This window comes from Equus caballus, chromosome 5 (assembly GCF_041296265.1).
Source record: "Equus caballus isolate H_3958 breed thoroughbred chromosome 5, TB-T2T, whole genome shotgun sequence".
Taxonomy (NCBI): Eukaryota; Metazoa; Chordata; class Mammalia; order Perissodactyla; family Equidae; genus Equus; species Equus caballus.
Window position 1 is genome coordinate 36994854 of NC_091688.1, and position 20948 is coordinate 37015801.

General features: G+C 38.0%; 1 protein-coding gene across 9 annotated transcripts; it reads right to left on the reverse strand.

Moving 5' to 3' along the window:
• Positions 1–1534: 1534 nt before the first annotated feature.
• On the reverse strand, positions 1535–20360 carry LOC100056988 (gamma-interferon-inducible protein 16). Of its 9 annotated transcripts, none has more exons than XR_002807996.2 (9): positions 19894–20160; positions 15026–15309; positions 13731–13852; positions 12933–13097; positions 11318–11482; positions 7131–7298; positions 4737–5156; positions 2879–3154; positions 1535–1845 (listed from the first exon to the last, which is right to left on the reverse strand). XR_002807996.2 is itself a non-coding variant. In XM_014739794.3 (9 exons), the coding sequence occupies exons 2-9, from the start codon at positions 15288–15290 to the stop codon at positions 1768–1770; spliced, it is 1572 nt and encodes a 523-aa protein (XP_014595280.1). In that variant the 5' UTR covers positions 15291–15309; positions 19894–20360; the 3' UTR covers positions 1535–1767. The 9 variants fall into 9 exon arrangements, 6 of the variants coding, with proteins under 6 accessions (XP_014595280.1, XP_014595283.1, XP_023496696.1 ...); XR_011438666.1 differs by having other exon boundaries at positions 15219–15309; positions 19894–20148; XM_014739794.3 differs by having other exon boundaries at positions 2966–3154; positions 19894–20360.
• Between the last annotated feature and the right edge of the window lie 588 nt (positions 20361–20948).

The window sequence follows — 20948 nt, forward strand, 5'->3', positions numbered from 1 at the left end:
GACAAGTTCAAAGGGGAATCAGCATGACATTAGGGATAGCAAAGACATTGATTGGGCAGATCCCTGAAATGACTCCTTCTCTAACTGCTAATCGCCATCATATACATATTCAAGAATAGTCAATTACAGGAAGTTTACTTAAAGTAATAAGTATATGAAGTTTTAGAATAACTCGGAAAACAAATGTCATTTGTGTATGAAGCAGTCCTTTTCCTCAGTGTCCATGGGTCAAATTTTATTTGGAGGAAGTCTTAGCAGTCTGAGACATCTTAGTATGAAATCTGTTTCCTAATGAGCTGAGTGATGTTGTGATCTTGAGCTTTTCACTCAATCTCTCTGAACTTTAGTTTTGTCATTGCAGATGAGAAAACTAGATCCCATAACTTCTAAGTTCCTTCAAAATCTGGTTTCCCAAAATTATCTTGAAAAAATATGTGTATGTGAATGTTGTTAGAATGATATTGGGCAAGGAAATAAAAAAAGTTCTAAATTTTATTCTTGGCATATTAGCCTACCATGATAAATGAGACATAATCAGAAAGGAGGCAGCACAAGGGAAAACAGCTCATTATTCCTGGAATCTCTGGCCCCAATCATAAAAGTAGAAATGTAATGCCAGTTTTCCTTTGATTAATTGTGCATAAATAGCTTTGGACCTTCATGGTGGGAAATTTTACGTTCTATCCTTCACCACTTCTGCCACATTCACATTCCCCTCCCCCTAACACATTTATCCCAAACCAAAACAATAGGCTGGATTCTAAATTAAGGACTATGATTTACCATCTAACCATCATTAGGAAACTGATTTTGTTTGCCTGTTACTTGTCTTTCTTATTAGAAAAATAAAAAGGAGAGCACTATCAACACTCTGGAACTAGAAGATTAAGTGACACAAAATAAATGTAAAATGCCAGGTATCAAATACGTGATTCCTAAATATATTACAAATTTCAGTTTTAGATATCTACTTTCTGTCATTGTACTCTAAAGTGAATTAATTATTCTTCAGTATTTGCCTAATGCAGGTCTTTGCCTGGGGCAACTTCCTGATGGAATCCACATATGAGAAATGTGAGAACCAGGAAATGTAGTTGGAGAGCTCCTGAGCTGTTGGTACTTGAGTAAGGATTGGAACTGGTTATTTCTCATCAGACAGGGTTAGAACTGCTTCCAACCTATACTCGTGTCTTCGTGCAAATCACCAGAAGCTGCCTCATTTACCAGAGAAAATAACCAGTCATTCCTCCTTCAGGAGACCAATTCTGAAAAGATATTTATTGTTCTGGACTAAAGCAACGCTGACACAGGGTTTGGCAATTGAAGGTCAGACTGGATTTCAGTCCCTGTTTGTTGCCTTGCTGGGTTTCTTTGAGCACAGCACAGTCTGTTCAACCAGTCCATTCTTGATCAGAGCCTTATCCTGTAAAGATCACACCCAAAGTATAAGCCCAAATATTGCTTGGGGCCTGTGTATTCCACCCTGATGTGCAGGCCACATCATCAATGAATTAGACTCCTGAGGAAACACTCCTTTAGAGAAAAAATAACTTTTATTATTTTGGGGGGAATTATAAATAATATAGATATAAAATATGGCATTGAATTGGCACAGAAAAATATAAAAAAGAAAACAAAAAGCACCTGTAACACCCCATTGATAGAATTAATAGCTGGCATATACATTGCTGTATGTCAACCATATATATTTCTTTCTGTGCTTAGATCTTAACTCCATAAACATCATTATTAATGGCATCCAGGTTTTTAGGAGAACTCTAGTGAGGTTTTCATATATGAATAAGGATTGCGTGGTCGTCTCTTACTTTTCCTGGCCTTGATGACCTTGAAGAAGAAAGAGATTAAGACAGACCAGTTGAGATACAGCTCATCATGAATTTCTCCCTTCACTCACACTGTCTCCTTTCCATGGGCTGTATCCTTTTCTCTCTTCCATTCTAAAAGGTTCTTCTCTCACTCTCACCTATCTTCTTTAAAGATGTCCTGTTTATTGAGTCACCACCCCCTCCTCTTGGTTGGGACCCTGAAATGCGATATTCACTCATGCCCAGCATGAGTACTTGTGGACAGGCAGGAGGTGTGGGGAACAACAGGAGAGAGGAAGGAGCAGGTGCTCATGCTAAGAGCTCAAGGGAATGTTCTTCCTGGGAAGACAGGGAAGGAAGGGAAGAAAGGTGGGAGGAGGATGCAAAAGGTATCCTGGTGCAATGCAGTGAGGGAAGATTTGGAATGTTTGATTGATGGTCCTGAGAACTAGAAAGACCCAAGAGCATGTGCATTCATGTGTGTCTAGAAACGTCAACCTTTGTATTTGATCTGTTTGTATTTCATTATTAGCCTTTGTTAGTATTCCAAGAATTCCGCATGCATGTGTGCATGAGTCTGACAAGGAATATGAACTACGTCATGTAGAATCAACCACCTCTGTTTGTTGTTGACCAGAATGTGTAGCTCACAAAAGGCAGGTGACTTTGTGTTCTCAGATGCTCAGGGGCATCCTTGATCACTTAATCTCGTATAAGCTCTATTAAGTATCCTCTGAGATAGAAGATATTTCCTCCATTTTATAGATGATGAGCCTGAGGTTGCTAGTGTTTAATTTCATTAGTCAACTAGCAAATCACAGAGGGAGTATTTGAAACAAATATGCTCTAATGAAGCCCAAATTTGCTAATCTCCCTGCTTTGATAAATGGGACCAATTCTACATATTTAGCATAGATATAATATCCTTTTGATGTCTATCCGGAGTTTCTCTCTTCAATTTGATTAAAAATATCCTTCTTTTAAAAAGAAAGACTGATGGAAAGAAAGAATGTTTACACCCACTTAAATAGAAGGATTAGTTCTTTTTCCACCTGTTTGATTCTTTGAGTAATAGCAGCAGTTTAGTTTTCTGAAAGTCTTCTACTTTAGAAGGATGATGTTCCCCCAGAAGTTCCCACCTTGACGAAACTGTGAATTACAGATCTCAGCTGCCACTTCTTCTCACTTAATGCCAATTCAAAGCAAGTTAGTTTAAGTTTATCGCCTTTCTCACAGTTGATTTGGGCCAGTCGTCCATACATCCTGACTTCTATCTTCCCTGTATTATCTTTTATTTCATAATAAACGAATTGATTCCTAACCGTTTTCTGCAAAAGAAAGACAACATTCATCCTCTGAGAACTGAATCGGCAATATCCACATCTATGAGAAACACGCAGTGTTAGTGAAACTTTTTTCTGTGATAAGTTAATTTATGAGCTGTAGGTCCAGAATTACAGGTACCAAATAACTTAACATATCTCTTTCAGAGAATTCTCCCTTTTGAATCTTCTATCTAGCTTTCCTTCTTATAGATCTTTGTCTCCTAGGTTCTTCCAGAAGAATTGATTACTTTCCTAATTTTTCCTGCTTCCATCTGAGAATTGCTGACATTTCTTAAGGAACTTGGACATATAGTCAAATGCCACATAATGAGGTTTTGGTCCAAGAAGGTGGTCCCAAAAGACTAACCACACAGCCTAGGTGTGTAGTAGTCTATACCATCTAGGTTTGTGTCAGTATACTCTATGATGTTCCCTCAACAACGAAATTGCGTGAGGATGTTTTCTCAGAATGTATCCCCAACATACAGCAACACATGACTGTAGTGGGATCTGATAATCTTTACAGGTTTCTTGTCACCTACCAGAGAACAGAGAAGGAAGGCCATTCATGCTTCTTTATAAGTTTGAGAAAGATTGTAGCAAGTCCTCATTAAGTAGGTTGTAATATCAATATGTAATTCTTTCTTCTATCTTCTCTATTTATTCGTTCTTAACCAATCTGCCCAAATCTTGACTCTAAATCATCTAGTCCCACTGTTCTTGTTTCTATCTTACTTACTTTACTCCTTAATTCTACAAATGCATATATGTGCACAGTCATTTAAACAGAGTGTGCGGAAAACAACAGGGGTAAAAGTAAAGAGACACCCCAGAAGACATACAATGGAGTATAAAACAATACTTCATATAAAAAGTTAGGTCAGCTAAACTTAGTACTTCTATGATGTTTTGGACTGAAATATCTATCCTAATTCTAACAATTCACCAAAATTCTGCATTTTGTTGTCCGTATTCATACATTGAAGTGTTAACCTACACGATTTCTCTATTCTTTTCAATGTCCGTATTTCTCTTATTAGCTAATGCCAAAGTCAGTTGCTCAACAATTTTTTGATGGATAATATGAAGAGGTAAGAGCACTTTAGAGTTCAGATGACCAGAGTCTCAGCTACCTGTTGGAAGAACTGCATTCTAGGGCAGAGTAGTCGATTGATTTCTTAGTCTGGTTGTCACAACTGGAAACCAAACTTAAGAGAGTAATTCTTTATGCACAATTAAGCTGTCACTGAAACAGATGAGGCAGAACTCAAAGAAACTAAATCATAAGGATGTATATATTGATCGAAACTCTGCACTGTCTTGTCCAAAGGTGGCTGTCAATGGATCATCATAGCCAAAAAAAAAAAAAAAACAAAACAAGATTTCTGGGGAATCTCCACAGAACTTGCATGTTGTTACCTTGAGATGAACAATGTTCAGAGATCATCTCTCTTAGATCCTGAAGTGGTCAGGGGGACACTGAGTTCCTGTGTTTAGGACTTTAACCACTCTCCAAATGGCAAGTTAAGACTTTTAAATTCTGATATTACAGGAGAAATGTCACAAAACAAGAGTGTGGTCTTACCTTATGCACCTGATATACCCCATTCACAAATGTTCCTGGAGCTTGCAAGTACAGACGATTGATTTTAGGAGTTGCATTTGCATTTGCAATCAAGCTTTTTGAGATCTCCATCTTTCGGTCAGCATTAACATCAGACACAGATGAGGCATTGTACACCTCCAGAAACCCATTGCGGCCAATATAGTCTGATATAGCAATGACTTTCTTTGGAATGAACTTCTCCTTCAGGTTGACATCAAAAACCTTCACTTGGAAGAACTGGTTGTCAGCAGCTACTGTGGCGTGAAACATTTTTCTCTCCCCTTTGCTGACAGCATATGCAAATGGTTCTGTTGCTTTCAGTACCATCACTTCTTTGGGGCCCCTCTGGAAACCTTCTTCTCTGGAAGCTTCTTTAGGTACAGCCTTCAATCTTGGTTTCTACATTGAAGTACACACCAAAACCAGATAAAATTTAGAACGGAAATACAGATCACTCTCTGGTGAGAACTTTCTCAGGCTGGATGTTCAGCTTCAATGAACACTGTAATCGGGTGACTTGGAAATTCCTAGACTAATATGGCTGACATGGTATAATTTATCTAATAGAAGAAATGAGGAAGATTTAAACAGAAATATTATTTGTTTTCTTCATTTTTTATAATTTTTGGAGGAAGAATATCTTTCTTTACAAAGAATTAACTGAAGAAAAAAATTCTTTCTCCTAGGAAGAGCTATGCAGAGTGTAAGCGCTTTGAGCAACAGCAATGCTGTTGTGTAGCAATTCCTAATAGAGATGAAAATGAAAAAATAATATTCATTTATCTTATCAACTCATTCTAGTGAGCAAAGTAGGATATAAGTAGGGAAGAAAATAAGCCATCCTTAATATCAGTGAGAGTGGACAATGACTCCAATCATAAACCACAGATTCTTTCTGAAACAATCCCGGTAGATGTGACAATTTAAAGACCCAAATCACAAAGCCCCTTTGCAAAAAAGCAGTGTTGTGTTGAAAGGGGTTAGTAAGACTGCCAGTGGAAGAACTCCATGTCCTTTCCTAATTTGGAAATGTTCTGGATAGAGGCTCTTGAATAGTAGCAGAATCAACCATCCCAAAAAATGTCTCTCTGGCATAAGATTGTTTTGAAAAACAGCAGACACAGGAGAGGATTTATAAACATGATAGAAGTTCTAACCTGGAAAATTACACTGTCCACAACTTGTGGGTCATGAGGCTCAACTTTGATTGACTTCTCATCAATGTGGCCAATTCACCTTGGGTTCAGGAAGCTCATTGCCAGCACAAGTTAGTCAGTAACAAGAAATCTCTTGATAGTAACAACAGCAGCACCCTGACAAGAAGTGCTCTTGACTTAAGGAGAAAATTATGTAGTTACTTTCAGAGTAGCAAAAGAAGACTTGATGGACACATGTTCCCATCGGCCACATTGAGAATGTAGGGAATACTGGCAATAACCTAAGGTTAAATAATATAGGATCAATGTTCTAATTTATTAAGGAACCCTGCCGTTATTCTTGTACATTAAAATAATAATTTAAATTTGTATTGGTAGATTAAAATAACAGTTCCAGATGTAGTAAGTGAAGAAGAAAACTCTGGATTATAGAAAAAATATGTGTAATGTGATCCAACCTGGGACAAAATGATATTCTTTGTTTATACATACCAAAAGGTAAAGTTAGAAAGACTATTTACCAAAATGTAGCATTTTATAGAGGAGAGTTATCAAAGAGTTAAAATTTAATTATTTTTGTCTATGTGTCTACATTTCCTAAATTTTCTAAGATGATATTGTTTACAAAATTAAAAATGAAAGAGAGAGGCTGGCCCCATGGCCTAGTGATTCATTTTGGCACACTCTTCTTAGATGATCCGGGTTTGGTTCCTAGGCATGTACCTACACCACTCATCAGTGGCCATGCTGTAGCAGAGATCCACATACAAAATAGAGGAAGATTGGCACAGATGTTAGCTAAGGGTGAATCTCAGAAAAAAAAAAAAAAGAAAGAAAAAGAATTGGTGGCAGTGCTTTGTTTGACCCTGTATTTCTCCACCCTATTCCACCCTAAGCTCCATCTTTCACTGCATATTGAGGGAAAATCAAAAATAAAATTAAATGAACAAATGGCTAATTATACCCAGCAGAGAATAGATATAATTAGGTGCTCACTGACTCATAGATTATCCTTATGCAAAGAAGGGTACAGAATAAGGGTTAGAGTTCACATTTACGTAGCAGCTTATCTCAAAATATACGTTTGATAAAAAATGTGTGACTTAAAGAAAGAATTGTATATAGTAGGGGATTAGTGAGAAGGTCCTTCATGGTTCTACTGATCCTTGTCATTATGTTTTAGGGAGGGGAGATATTGGAAACAGGAAACTGGTACCTTGATTAAGGAACTGCTGGATGGGGTTGGTGGTGGCATCTGAGGCATCTGGCGACAGCCCTCAGTTGGGCATGTGCTGGTTGTTGGAGCTTCTGGAAGCTGACTCTGCTCCCAGAATAGTTTCATTCTCTTGGAGTCATCAGTTTTAGTGATGGTGTCTTTCCTTTTCTTAAGCAAAAAATATATATGTGTATTTTTCCTAGTTAATGATTTTCAATATGAAATGAATAACTTCATACTCTGTCTTCATGTCTTTCTCTCTTCTCTCTCTCACACACACATGCACACACACACACACACACAAGAGAGGATCTTCACTCTGACAATCTTCTCTGGAGTAACAGCACATCTTCAGATGCCCCCAACCCCTCCCAAGCTTGGAGCCCAACCAAGATTACAAACCTCACTCTGCAAATGTTAAAAGCTCAGGTGATTGAAATTTCATCGGTCTGTTATGGAATTCTTGTTTTACCTCTGCTGCAAACAGCCCTATGTCAACTTCATCAAGATAACACTTGGAGTTTTTCAATGGTAGAAAATTCTACTGGGCTATAATGGAAGCAAGTCTCAGAACAATGTCGGACTCACTTAGGGATGTTTTATTAATGAAGTCTTTTACTATCTTGTGTATTTGCCAAATAAGCGAATCAGTTTCTATCATCTGCTCTTCAGGCCCAGGAAACTAGGTCTCCATCTATTTTTGAATGCTTTGTTTACCCCCATATGGGGAAATTCCCTCAAATTCATAACTCTAGAGGCAGGATTCTGCTCTCTATGTAGTCTGCATCAGGCAACAAAATCCTTCAGAGTTCTGAACAATAAACAGAAACAAAAGATATCACCCAGGGCATTCCCAGTACCTGGACTTTCATAATTGTTTATGCAAGGGCAGGAAGTTTCTGTAAAATCATTTATCTTGACTATCTGTGATTTCTCTAATGAAAGCCCATTTCTAATGTTCTACATCCAAGATAAATTTGCCGCAGTTCTTTTCCTTTTTTTTTTTTTTTTTAAAAGATTGGCACCTGAGCTAAGATCTGTTGCCAATATTTTTGTTTTTGCTTCTTCTTATTCTTCTCAAAGGCCCCACAGTACATAGTTGTATTCTATTTGCAGTTTCCTCTAGTTGTGCTATGTGGGACACCACCTCAGCATAGCCTGATGAGCGGTGCTAGGTCCATGCCCAGGATGGGAACTGGCGAAACCCTGGGCTCACGAAGCAGAACGCAGGAACTTAACTACTCTGCCTCAGGGCCAGCCCCTTGCCACAGTTCTTACCTCTTCTAGCATTCACGTATCTAATTCATGAGGTGTCACTTGTTGATAAATTTATAGATGAAGGAGCTGCTTGAAATATCTGCACTTCACCTGCAGCTTCCTGATCAGGACACCCTCTGACCACACCGGCACCTCATTCCTCATTAGAAGGATTACACAGCCTGGGCTATGGAAATGAACTTGAACCATAAGACTGTCTAATTATAAATTTTTAAAAATAAATTACAAGTATTGTAACAGCTATACTCTGACTCTGGAATCTTTATATGCCATTAAATATTCAAGTTGTAGAGTTCAATTAGGTTGGATTTGAATCCTGGCTCTAACTTCCACTATCTTTGTGATCTTGGGGAAGATATTTAACCTCTATGAACTTCAGTTTTCTCATAAGTGAAATGGGAGTAACAGTGGTATCCTCACGTGGTATTATAGAGAATAAATGAGATAATGTACACAAAGATCACGTTTTAGAGACCAGCAACACTAAACGCTCAATACATAGAAATATCAATATTGTAATTATTATTTCATAGTCAACACATGGGTTTGTATTCCTCCTCTTATCCACAGATGTGCAGGGGAACAGAATTTATTTCTCTTTGGCTTGATTATTTTTAAGAACAAAGACATAGGAAGAAACTTTGACCTTCCCCACAAAGACCTAAACGAATTTAAGATAGAAGGTGTGTTTCAGAAGGAGTTAATAGCATAGATAACTGTAATAGTAGTGGGGAGGAGCCTAGCAAGGCCCATTTGATCAAAGTCCTCTCCCTGTCTCATAGTCTTTGCAAGGAACGGCAAACATCTGTTTACCGAACATTTGGTCTTCCATCTTTCTGTGAATTGCCTTCCTCCCCTTGAAGTCCCAAATTACTACCCTAAACATTCTCTTTTGTCTTTAGCTGAAGATGCTATTTAAGGTGGTGGCTTTGGCCATTTTGGGGAGTTACTCAGTTTTCCTGGGTTTCTCCCACGTATATATGTTATTAAACTTCTTTTATTTTCTCCTGTTATTCTGTCTCATGACAATTTAATTCTTAGACCAACAAAGAACTTACAGGATAGAGGAATATTTCTTCCTCCCCTACAGATGTTTTATGCATTATGTTGACCTTCTTAATGGAAATCCTAGACAGAGGTGTTACGGGAAGCATTTTATTAAAGAAGCTTTTCTAGTCACTTCTGCCACATATAGTAATTTAATCTCACTGACAAGAACATCTTGAACATCTTCCAAAATCAGTTAAACCAAAAACTTCCATTAAAAAAAGTAGTACTTAGATGCTAAAATGCACTATTTTATTGGATAATATTTAAAAATAGTAATTGACTGTTTTTCATTCAGACTTTTTCCTTAACCATTGCACCCTATTCTTGAATCAAGCCATTCTGTGCTCTTTGCTTTGTGGGAGACCATAGGAGCAGGAGTCAAGGATAATATTGGTTTGCTTCTGATATTGAATCCCAAAAGCAAACAGAGCCCATATTATAGAGACAATTTTTGAGAGACTCCACAATGAACAAGAGCAAGGCTTTCCTGCTCATTTAATGAATCATAGAATGGTCAGACACCCTTTTGGCAGGCCTGCTATAGAGGTGGCTGGACCCCAAAGAAGAAATGACTGTATGGCGTGTTTAGGTGATGAATTTGAGAATGAAGATGAGATTCCTGTGCTTGAAGGAGGTTTCAAAGAAGCATAATGATTCTTACGGGAATAGAAATAACTGTGTCACATGTTTAGGCAGATGGGGCCTTAGTGTCACTCCCAAGCCTGTGTGCATAGAAAAAATAGAATTGTCTTGAGATGCCCACGTTTGTGATTGCACTTAGCAGAGAGACAGTGGGCCAGAACTTTCAATGACTAGACAATGTCCACCTAGGCCTAGAGGGAAATGGCCACAGGTTGCTAGCTCCATCCCACAGACAAAAACTGGAGAGACTACAAAGGGAGTTAGGAATTATTGAAACTAACAACAGTAAGAATGACAAGAAAACAAAACTTGAGAAATCTTCCCTCATTTGTCTTTAACTGCTATGTATGAGGTGGTGTAGGGGGCTTCAGCCCGAGTCAGACGGCATCTCTATGCTAGGGTGACAAACTATGTTAGACGATAGTAATTTAAATTCCACTTTTGCCTGTTCCTCAAGTTGCCTGCCTATTCATCTCAGAAATAGCTATTGTACCCCTGTGTGAAGGTAACCACAGGGGTCATATCAGGTAGAACAAAAGGCAGCCTAGGATAGGAGTTGATGCGTGCATGTGTGCACTCACTTTTCCACTTTGGTCTTGTCTTTCCCAGGGAAATAGTACCTATAATCTGAGGTTAAAGTGCAGTAAGGAAGAAAAATGTACATTTATTACAGGTGTGACAATAATAAACAGTAAAAATAAAGGGAGCAGTGAAAGCAAACCATGGGAATATCCGATGTATTCTGGGAGGAGGATAGTAATGAAGACTTGCCTGAGGAAGAGATTCAGGTTTGCACCTAAAAGTTGTAGACACTTGAACCAGTGGTGAATCAGGACAAATGATTCCAAACAAAAAATGGAGCAGAGGTCAAAACATCTGACATGGAAAGGAGCATAGAGTTTTGAAAATAAACTCTGTAGTATGGTCACTGAGAAAAGGGGAATTAGGGGAAGAACACACTCACAGTCATTTCTACTTGTCTGGCCACCTACCCCCTCCCTCTGTACTCAATCCAAGAGACTATTTTATAAACACATGCTTTTCAAATAGCAAAGGAGTTAGAATCTCGTAGGATTTCAAAATATACTCTGATAAATGAATGAGTGATTATATTAAATAAATTGTATATTGTGGGAGATCAGATGGGAAGCTCTTCCAAGATTATGATGATCCTCGTACTTATGTTGCATGGAGGCACAAGGAATGGGACCAGGTACCTTGTTTGAGGAAGTGCTGGATGGGACTGGTAGAAGCATCTGAGGAGTCTGGGGACGGAGCTCCGATGGGCATGAGCTTGTTGCTGAAGTTTCCCGAAGCTGACTTTGTTTTGGGGATAGCATCTTTTTGGAGTTATTAGTTTTTATGGTCATGCCATTACTTTTCTGGAGAAAGATATTTTTTTTTACTTATTTCTGGATAATGATTTTAAAAATTACACAGAACACACCTTATTCTTTTCTTTCTTTTTTAAAAGGGATCTTAACTTCTCAATTTTCTCTGGAATAACAGCACATAATCAGATACGTGCATTACCTACTCTCTTCCAGTTCAAGTGGGATTACAGATTTCACTCTGCAAATATTAAAAGCTCAGATGAAATTTCATTGGTTTGAGATGGAATCCAGATTCTACATCTGGTGTACACTGGCCTATGTCAACTTGGTCATGCACATTTATTGGTAGATAACCTTCCCAGGTTATAAGGGAAGCAAATGTCAGCCCAACGTTTGCTGCATTTATGGATGGTTATTAACTGTGACTTTCTCATCAAACAAATATACAAATAGTTTCCTGACATCTGCTCTTCAGTCTCCTAGAAATGCATCTCTTTGATATTTTGGGAGAGATTATTGGTAGAAATATGGATTCTTGGAACTAACAACAAGAAAACAAAACCAAAAATTGAGAAACCTTTATAAAGGAAGTCTGTCTTCAATTGGTGTATGTGGGGTGGTGGTAGAGATGTACCCTGAGTGAGAGGGCAGCTTGGGTCTTGGGTGAGAAACTATATTAGAGAATAGCATTTTAAATTCGGCTCTTGCCTACCCTTTATGCTGTCTTGGGGTAATCTTTCCTTACCCGTTCACCTCAGGTACAGGCTTCATTGTCCCGTGTTGCATGTAACCACAGGATGAAACAAAAGAAAGGAGTTGATGCATGCAGATATGTACTCAATTTCCTAACCTAGTCTTGTCTTCCCCTGGGAAAGGGTACCTATAATCTGAGTTTATTGTCTAGTACGGAAGAAAGATGTAAATTTACTACAGTTGTGATAAGAGCTATAAAAGAATAGTGAAGGGTCCTGTGAGGCAAAGAACGAGAATATCTTCTGATCTTTTTTGGGGAATGGGGGTATCAGTGAGGACTGCCTGAGGAAGGGATTCAGGCCAGCACTTGAAGGTTGAATAATGAATTCCAAATCAAGGAAACAGCATGTGCCAAAACAGCTGACATGGGAAGGTGCATAGAATGCGGAAAATTAATGCAGAAATATGGTTAAGGAGAAAGGGTGAAAGGAAACTAGAACTTAGGGGATAAATATACACTATTATTCATGTACAAGTGTCTGCCTACCCCCCATCCGATATTTTTGGACCAACACAAGACAGTAATCCTCTTGAGATCAAGAATTATTTCATATATGCATACCTTGCTGAAGCAAAGGACTTACAATACACTGAGATCTCAATATCCACATTGATAAATTAAAGAGTGATTTTACTATATGAAGAAATTATATATAGTAGGGGATTACTGAGAAGCTCTTCAAGGTCATGATGATCTCTGTAATATGTTGTAGGGAGGCACAAATTTGGGAACAGAAGATGGTACCTTGGTTGAGGAAGTGCTGGGTGGGGTTGGTGGAGACACCTGAGGAGTCTGGGGATGGCTCTCAGTTGACAGTGTGCTGGTTCCTGAAGGTTCTGGAAGCTGACTCTGTTCCTGGGTTAGCTGCATCTTAGATTCTTCAGTTTTTATGCTTTTGTTCTTCTTTTTCTGAAAGTAGTTGTTTTTTCCTGATTAATAATTTTCAATATTAGTTGAAACATATCTTTACCACTGAACACACCAACTTTTTATTACTAGGTTCTAATATACTAAAACTTATGCCTTTGAGAACTCCAGGGAGCTTCATACAGTCCATCTTCTGGAGAGATGGCCAGAAGGTAAGCAGTGCAAATATATGATTGCTTCATACAAACAGTAGACAAAATTTTATGCATGTCACTCTTTTACTCACTGTTGTGGTGATGGCAGGAGAAGTGAACTTGGATTTAGAAAATGTAAGTTTGAATTTAGCCTCTTTGAGTAGCCTTGGGCAAGCTGTTTCCCTAATCTGATTGCCATTTTAGTTCATATCTAAGACAGGGGTAATGATTTCATATTTCCATCATAGAGAATTATATTATGTAAATTAAAGTGCACAGTAGTTCTGAAACTTAATGCGTGATCCATAAGTATTAATTTGCCGACTCTGAACCTCACTTTCACTCTGGCCCTGGAACCCCTTTTTCTCTGATTCTTATCTTTGCATGTTGATAAATGAATAATGAATGAAGTGTTTATAAGAAGGTAATAAATGGAAGATCCATAGAAGAATCTTCTTCAGCAGGACCTTAGCTATCCTACCTTCATCACAGGCATATAGGTGATCAATTCAGGTCCCAAAGCTTTATTCATGGTGCATGTAGATTTATCCTGCTTGCTTTTTTTCACTGGAGTTGTTCCTCTTGCTTTCCATCTGCTTATAACTGATGCAGTAAAAAAGAAAATGATAAATCCAAAGGAGCTGGTCTAAGACCGTGGAAGCCTTTTCAATACTTTTTCCTCCCAGCTCCTGTGTGTGGGTCTACGCATGCCCTTGTCTGCCTCTACTGCATTAGCCAGTAGAGGTAACACAGGCACAAGCACTGTTTCATGCTTCCTCAATGGTTTCCTTTCTCACCCCATGTGCACTGAGCACATGTTTCCTGTGCTCTGGTTTCCTATGTACCTCAGTTAAACTCTTTTCTAACCACATAGCCTATACTTTCCCTTTAATAATCTAAAGTTTTTATGCTTCTGGTGGTCTGTCATCTTCTGTAAAAGTTCTGTTTGAATTACTGAAACCAGACAAAGAAAATATGCTCTAATTAGTGACGTGATGAAGTGGTGATACTGAACTTGGACTTTTTAAAATATGTTTTTATAATCCAGTGATTTTTTAAAGGACAAGCTCTTCACATCTCTGAGAGAAAGGTTTTTATTTAAGTACTGCCTCATATTTCTTACTAGAGAATATAATGATGGTGGAGTAAATATTGTAATAGATCTTCTACATTAATTGATACAAATACTTGTCTTTTTTTTTTTTTTTGAGGAAGATTAGCCCTGAGCTAACATCAGCTGCCAATCCTTCTCTTTTTGCTGAGGAAGACTGGCCCTGAGCTAACATCCATGCCCATCTTCCTCTACTTTCTATGTGGATACCTGCCACAGCATTGTTTGACTAGTGGTGCATAGGTCCACATCCGGGATCTGAACCTTCAAACCCCAGGTCGCCAAAGCGGAACGTGTGGACTTAACCACTGTACCACCGGGCTGACCCCTGATACAAATACTTTTAAAACTTACTCTTTTTGAAATTTTCTTTTGTCATTTTCTAACCTTTCTAATGTACTCAAAGACTAAGCCTCCTCATTGACTCCTTCTGCTTCTTTTTCCTTACCCGCACTCCCAAAATATGCCCTCTAAAATACATCAGACCTGTTTATAGGAAAGGGGACGCCCTAAGTTGTCCACTTGGCCTCTGCAGTACTATCATTGCCATGGCTACTGAGTCCTAAATTGGGAACGGGATGTGTCAACTATGACAAGTTAGGGTTTTCTAATCAAGGTTGAGGATGGTTCAGAGAGAGTGAGAGTGAGGAGTTCTAAGTCATTACCTTTTAACTTTTCATTTTTAAGAGTTTTAGCAAGCTGCTTAAGTTCTGCTATGTCTTTGTACAATTCTATTAGTTTATCAACACAGGTAGCCCTTGGAAAATTTTCTGTCATCAAATCAGCAATCTGAATTCTATTATATTCGTTTTGAGCTTTTCTAGTCAGTTTTAAATCAGAAGCCAATAAAAACTTAACCATGCTAAACTGATATTCATTGATGGGCTCTAATCCTTTCAGCAGAATGATTTTCTTGAATTCACTTTGCATCTCTCAAGTTATGGATGACCTAGAAGAGAAAAACAACATACAGTGTTACACATTTATACAGACAATTTAAAAGACTGCGAATGTCTATGTGAGGGCATGGTCCATATGAAAGTGTTGTCCACAGGTGTGTGTGACCAAGAGGGACCTAATTACCAGATGTCCTCGTGGAAAATGGGTTGAGAACTACCAAGTTTGGAACTTCTAAGAAATTCTTCCCTTTTAATGATGACAGTTGAGTTGGGTTGGGGGTGGTGTGGTAGCAGAAGGTCTGGAAATAGGCAATTGTTGCAGTGTGTACATTATGGACTGTATAGTGTCAAAGTCCCTGGTTCCTCTCCCCATATCTTTTCGGGGCTACAGTCTGTCCCTGAGTGTGTGCCTGTTGGTTTGTGACTCTTCCTATATCCACTGTGACTGATGTGACTTATGCGTATAATGGGAAATGGGCTGCAGCCTCTCATCTCACCTTGTGTGAATATCCTCCTTCTACAGCACTACAGTTCAGTACTGGGTACCTACCCTAGTGCACTTGGCTCTTCTCATTTGAATCCCTTCTCCCTGGGGCTTGGACCATGCTCTCTGTGTCCTCTGTGCCTATATCGCTGTCCCTTTTTGGACTTCTGCCTGCTCCCTACTCCAGGATCGTAGCATTTGTTGACTGGAATTATTACTATAGTTGCTTGATTTCTGTCTTGCCACTCAATTGTTTTAATGATTTCTTTTCATAGAGCCAGATATCTCTCTATACAGCCACAATTCTATCTCACTTAAAATCCTTTAATAATTCCCTGTTTTCTTTTTGAAAAATGTCTTGCTCCCTAGCCTGGCTTAGAAGGTCTTGAATAATCTGCATCCTTTTTACTTCTGTTACTTTTGTATTTCTTATATTTTATCCTCCAAAATATATAACATACCTTGCCTTTTATGTTTCATATCTTTGATAATTCTCTTCTTGCTGCCTAGAAAGCCTTTCCCACCTTTCTTCCTCTGACTACTTCCTTACAGGCTCCAATGCTCAACTGAGGCTGTGTCTTCTGAAAGCTGAGACCCTATTTTGGACTGAGTTTCACTCCTCTGGGCCTCTTAGCACCTTCTGCACTTCCTTCATGACACTCAGCGCATATTATGGGTCCCAATTTTCTGTTTAAATTCATTAATTCTTTTAGTGTAGGGATCATGTGTTTGATTACTTTTTGTATAATTGAGATGTTCAAATTCCTGTGAATTGTTCTTCTTGAGAGAACGTGAGTGTCCTAAGGTTGGTCAGGCCTTTAGAGTGAAGGATGAATCCACACAAGGACACATTATCGTGAGACAGAAGAAGATTATAAACGAAGTGAAAACCCTGAAAGCTTCTAAAAATAAAGATCAGATTACATATAAAGATCCAAGGATCAAATTGAAACGAATTCTCAACAGCAAAACTTCCTTAGCAGGACAATGAAATAATTTTTATATAGTACTGGTCAAAAATTCCATATCTATTTCAAAACTGAAGACTTTTTTAAATAAAACTTTTGTGATTTTTTTGTGAGTGTGACAACACAATTTATGTGCAAAATAAGACAAGATGTGAGGTGACAAGAAGCTATGCATAATCTTTATTTATTCCACTTAAATACGAACATTCATGCTTTCTTTCTGAAATATTAGTGCATTTGATTTTAGAGTTGTATCCAGATCTTACAGGGCTTCTAGTCACATAGTATTTTAAGTAGATGTAGTAAAAACCTTTCTAAAGCCCCCTGATTCTGAATTTCAAACATGTCTAGCCCAAGGGTATCAGAAAAGGTACTTTCAACCTTTTCAAAAGGCACTTGAGGGGAAAAACAATTTTGAATGTAGAATTTTTAATCTGGCCAAAGTGCTATTTAAATATGAGGGCCTCAAACACTATCTCTGATATTCAAGGCCTCAGCAGTTTTGCAAGACAAAGACCCACATGGAAACATCTATTGGAAGTAATATTCAACAAGAAAACACCACAAGGTCAAGAAAGAACCTAACTTGATTAGGTGTGCCCATGTTTTAAAAATGAACAAAGCCCTGATGGAAGAAAAGAGACCCAGGAAGTACATCAACGTGGTTGACGGAAGGAGGGAGGAAAAAGAACATGTCAACTGTGGGGACCTGGAATTGGCCACCCCAAGATATGTCTCTTTGGTATCAGGACTATTTGAGGTTGATTGCTTTTGATAAACTGGGACAGGCAAGGAGGCTCTGAGGAATGGAACTTGCCCTTTGTTAGGACACGTTTACATTTGTAAGGTAAATCTCTATCTGTAAAGTTGCCTCCCTCTCTGTACCAGGAAGAAGAGAGGCGATGACCTTCTCTCTAAAAACTCTTAATCAATATCAAAGGCAAGGACTTAAAATCTGCATTTTATTGTGCTTGTCTGGTAACCTCCTGTAACTAAATTCCCTCCCCCTCCCAACGCTGGCATTTCTTAAGGATTAAGCATCTTTCCTTAGGCTAGGAACTGATTGCTGAGCTCACCTGTGACCGCCCAGCTCCAGACAATCGACTTGCCTCCTGCTACGCCCGCCGAGACAGCAGACCACTACCTGCTGTGTCCATCAAGCCCTGTGCTGATGGGGCAATCTTGTGACTATTGTGGGAGGTACATTTCAATCACATGTGAAACACCCCGTTTGGGGGTATATAACCACTGTGTGCACCCCACTTCTTCGGTGCCCTTTCTTCCTTCGGGAAGAAAGGCCCCGGGCCATGGTTCCTCATAAAGCTTTGTTTAATTTTCTCTTGCTATTCTGTCTCATGTGAATTTAATTCGTTCTCCGGCCAGACGAACCCCCATTTGGGGAGAGGACATGTCCTCCTCCCCTACACAACTCACTAGTGTATTTGTCCTAAGGGTATGATAGAGTATAAGTAAAAAAAGATGTATGAGAAAGGAGAATATAGAAGTGTCATAAATTGAAATGAAGATAGCAGAAACAAGACAAAACACATTACTTATCAGCATATACATAAAAAACCTAAGCAGTTAAGCAACAACCTTAGCTAAATTGGATTTAAGAAATCTGTCAATATATTGTTAACAAAAGATCAATTAAATGTGGAAATACAAAAGGAAAATATTTTATCTTGCAAAGAGTAAGCAGAAGAAAAACACTAGTTTATTTATATTAGTGCAGCTTTAAATAGACCTGAAGACAAAAAGTATCAGAGCATGACACAATCATAATAGCTTCTACTCCAAGGGAGATAAAACTGTTTTGATTGCGTATTTACACACTAATAGTAAATTTGTATTATTTTTATTACTTTGTATTCCTTCATAATGCTATATATCTTATGTATTATATTTTATAACATAACACGTTAAATACAAAATTGTATTTATAGCATTATGTAGTATATTTCTTTTCGTACACATTCATTCACACATATATTTTATATATGTACGCATCTAAACATAAACACATATATATAAAGTATATATTATATATATGGTGTTATATAAATAAAGATATTCATGAATTTCTTAAATCCAATTTGGCTAAAGTTGTTGCTTATCTGGTTAGGTTTTTTATGTCTATGTTGATAATAAATGTGTTTTGTCTTGTTTCTGCTATCTTTATTTCAATTTATGACACTTCTATATTCTCCTTATGTTTATATAAATTTGAGAGATCTACAAGGAAAAACCCCACAAGTTTATAGCAGGAGATTTCAGTGTATCTCTCATTACTAAATGAATAAGGTAAAACAAATCAGTAAGATGCAGAAAATTTAACCAACACAATAAGCTCAATGAACAAAGTTTATGTAACATACATAAAATTCTGAGCATTAAAAATTTCACATTCTAGTCAAGCACACCTAAAATACGATTGTACCAGGCCATACAGAAAGTCTTTAAACAATTCTGAAAGTAGGTAATAGAAATCTATTTGTAATTGACTTTTCCTGTCTCTTTCCTATACCTTGCCACCAGAAAAGAAAATCAGTAATTTTCAGGAAGGCAGAAAGTAATCGTAAAAGAAACTTAAGTTTTCTGACAACTCTGACAGCTGGCAAAAAGGAATATAAAATAAAAATTCAACTGTCTTACAGAGAGGTAAAGAAGCCATGTTTTAGTTTAACTGTGTTTATGGAACCGAAATTTTTTCTACTCTGTGTGTAGGGTCTGTGTGTATAAAATTCAGATAACACCATACAATACAATTTTATATCCAGATGTATGTTTTACTTAATATTATTTTACGATATTTTTGCCATTCCTCTAACTTGATTTTACCCAGGCCCTGACCACAGCCACCAAGTCTTCTGCGCACCTTCCTGGGGAAAAACCCCAAAGCCTGTCTCTAAACAAAGCTCGTGCCAGTAGATACCCGGGGAACAAATTTTAATATCTTCATAGTCAAAATGCATAACACTCAATTGTGCTGGAATAAAAATATCTATTATTCACCTAGTTTGTGAAGGACTAGAATCAAGCTACTGCTGTTTTGTCTTTTCTGAATATACTTTAAATCACCCCTTTTCCCACAAATTCTTCATAACATAAGCTTCCTTTGTCATCTTTTGGTTAACAACCAGGTACCCATGTCTCCCTAAGGAAATCTTCACAGGTCTCACCTCACTGGAAATTTCTTCCACAGTAGTCCAGATCTTGAGGTCTTCTTCAGAGATGCAGAAATCACTTGCTATGTTTGAGTAGGAAGATAATTCAATAAACTCTCAGAGACTGAAATGCAGGATGTTATAATCTCCTCAAGGGCAGAAAGAAAAAAAATATTTTGAAAGGCAACAAGAAACAAATGGCACTGGTAGAGTCACTTGAAACCTTGACTAGTGCTAGCCATCTCATACTGTGTTATCCCGGAGAAACAGAAGTTATGAAACAATGTTGAGACTCCTCCCACCTATGTTCTTAGCTTTCGATTCATTAGTCAGAGAAAATCACCAGTTTCCTTCCTGTAAATTTTGTTGGGGCCCAGGACAAGCCACTCCCAAATATTCCACAACAGCATATTGATTATTTTGGATTAAAATTCCTTGAGAAGGATAAAGGGCATTCTGACTCTCCTGTCTCTGTTCTCCCTGAAGGCAGGAAATGAATCTCTCACGTGCAAGGTGCTCTCTCTTCATCCTTATCACCAGAGCTGGGTTAGTCAGGGCTTCTTACCTAAATAAACCTGGCTCATTTACAACCTCAACCCTAAACTCTGCTTAAATCTCTCACTAATTACATATCTCAAATTTATGTTTCTTTGTCTTGTCACTCCTCACGAATTTCTTGTTTCTTTGTGTAAAAGATGTATATATCATCTGCTTTGTTCTCTCCAAACATCATTTCTCTATGATCTCCAACATGCATGCATTAAAGTGTTTTTTTCTCCTGTTAATCTGGTCTGTGTCAATTTTATCATTAGTCCAGCCATAAGAACACAAGAATAATAGAAAGGGGATTTTCCCCTACCCTGACAACATCTTAATCAAAATGAAACATTCTAGCAAATTTATACTTAAATTTTTGCTGCTGTTGCTATAAATGTCAATAGATGAAAGCAGTTCCAAAATTAGAACTTTGTATCTAGCAGACGTACAGGTAGGACATTAGATGTATATCTCTTGAATGATACCAGCAGCAACATGCCGGCACCAGCTTTGCCTGCCCATGGGTCCTGTCC

Bases quoted from the DNA above. Each gene is read 5' to 3' on its own strand.
- LOC100056988 (XM_014739794.3), bottom strand. From the start codon at position 15,290: ATGCAAAGTGAATTCAAGAAAATCATTCTGCTGAAAGGATTAGAGCCC. The intron at 3,155-4,736 runs GTAAGACCACAC...TTTCTTTTGCAG, and splicing joins GGGTATATCAGGTGCATAAG to AAAACGGTTAGGAATCAATT. The intron at 1,846-2,965 runs GTGGGAACTTCT...TTCTTCTTCAAG, and splicing joins TAATTCACAGTTTCGTCAAG to GTCATCAAGGCCAGGAAAAG.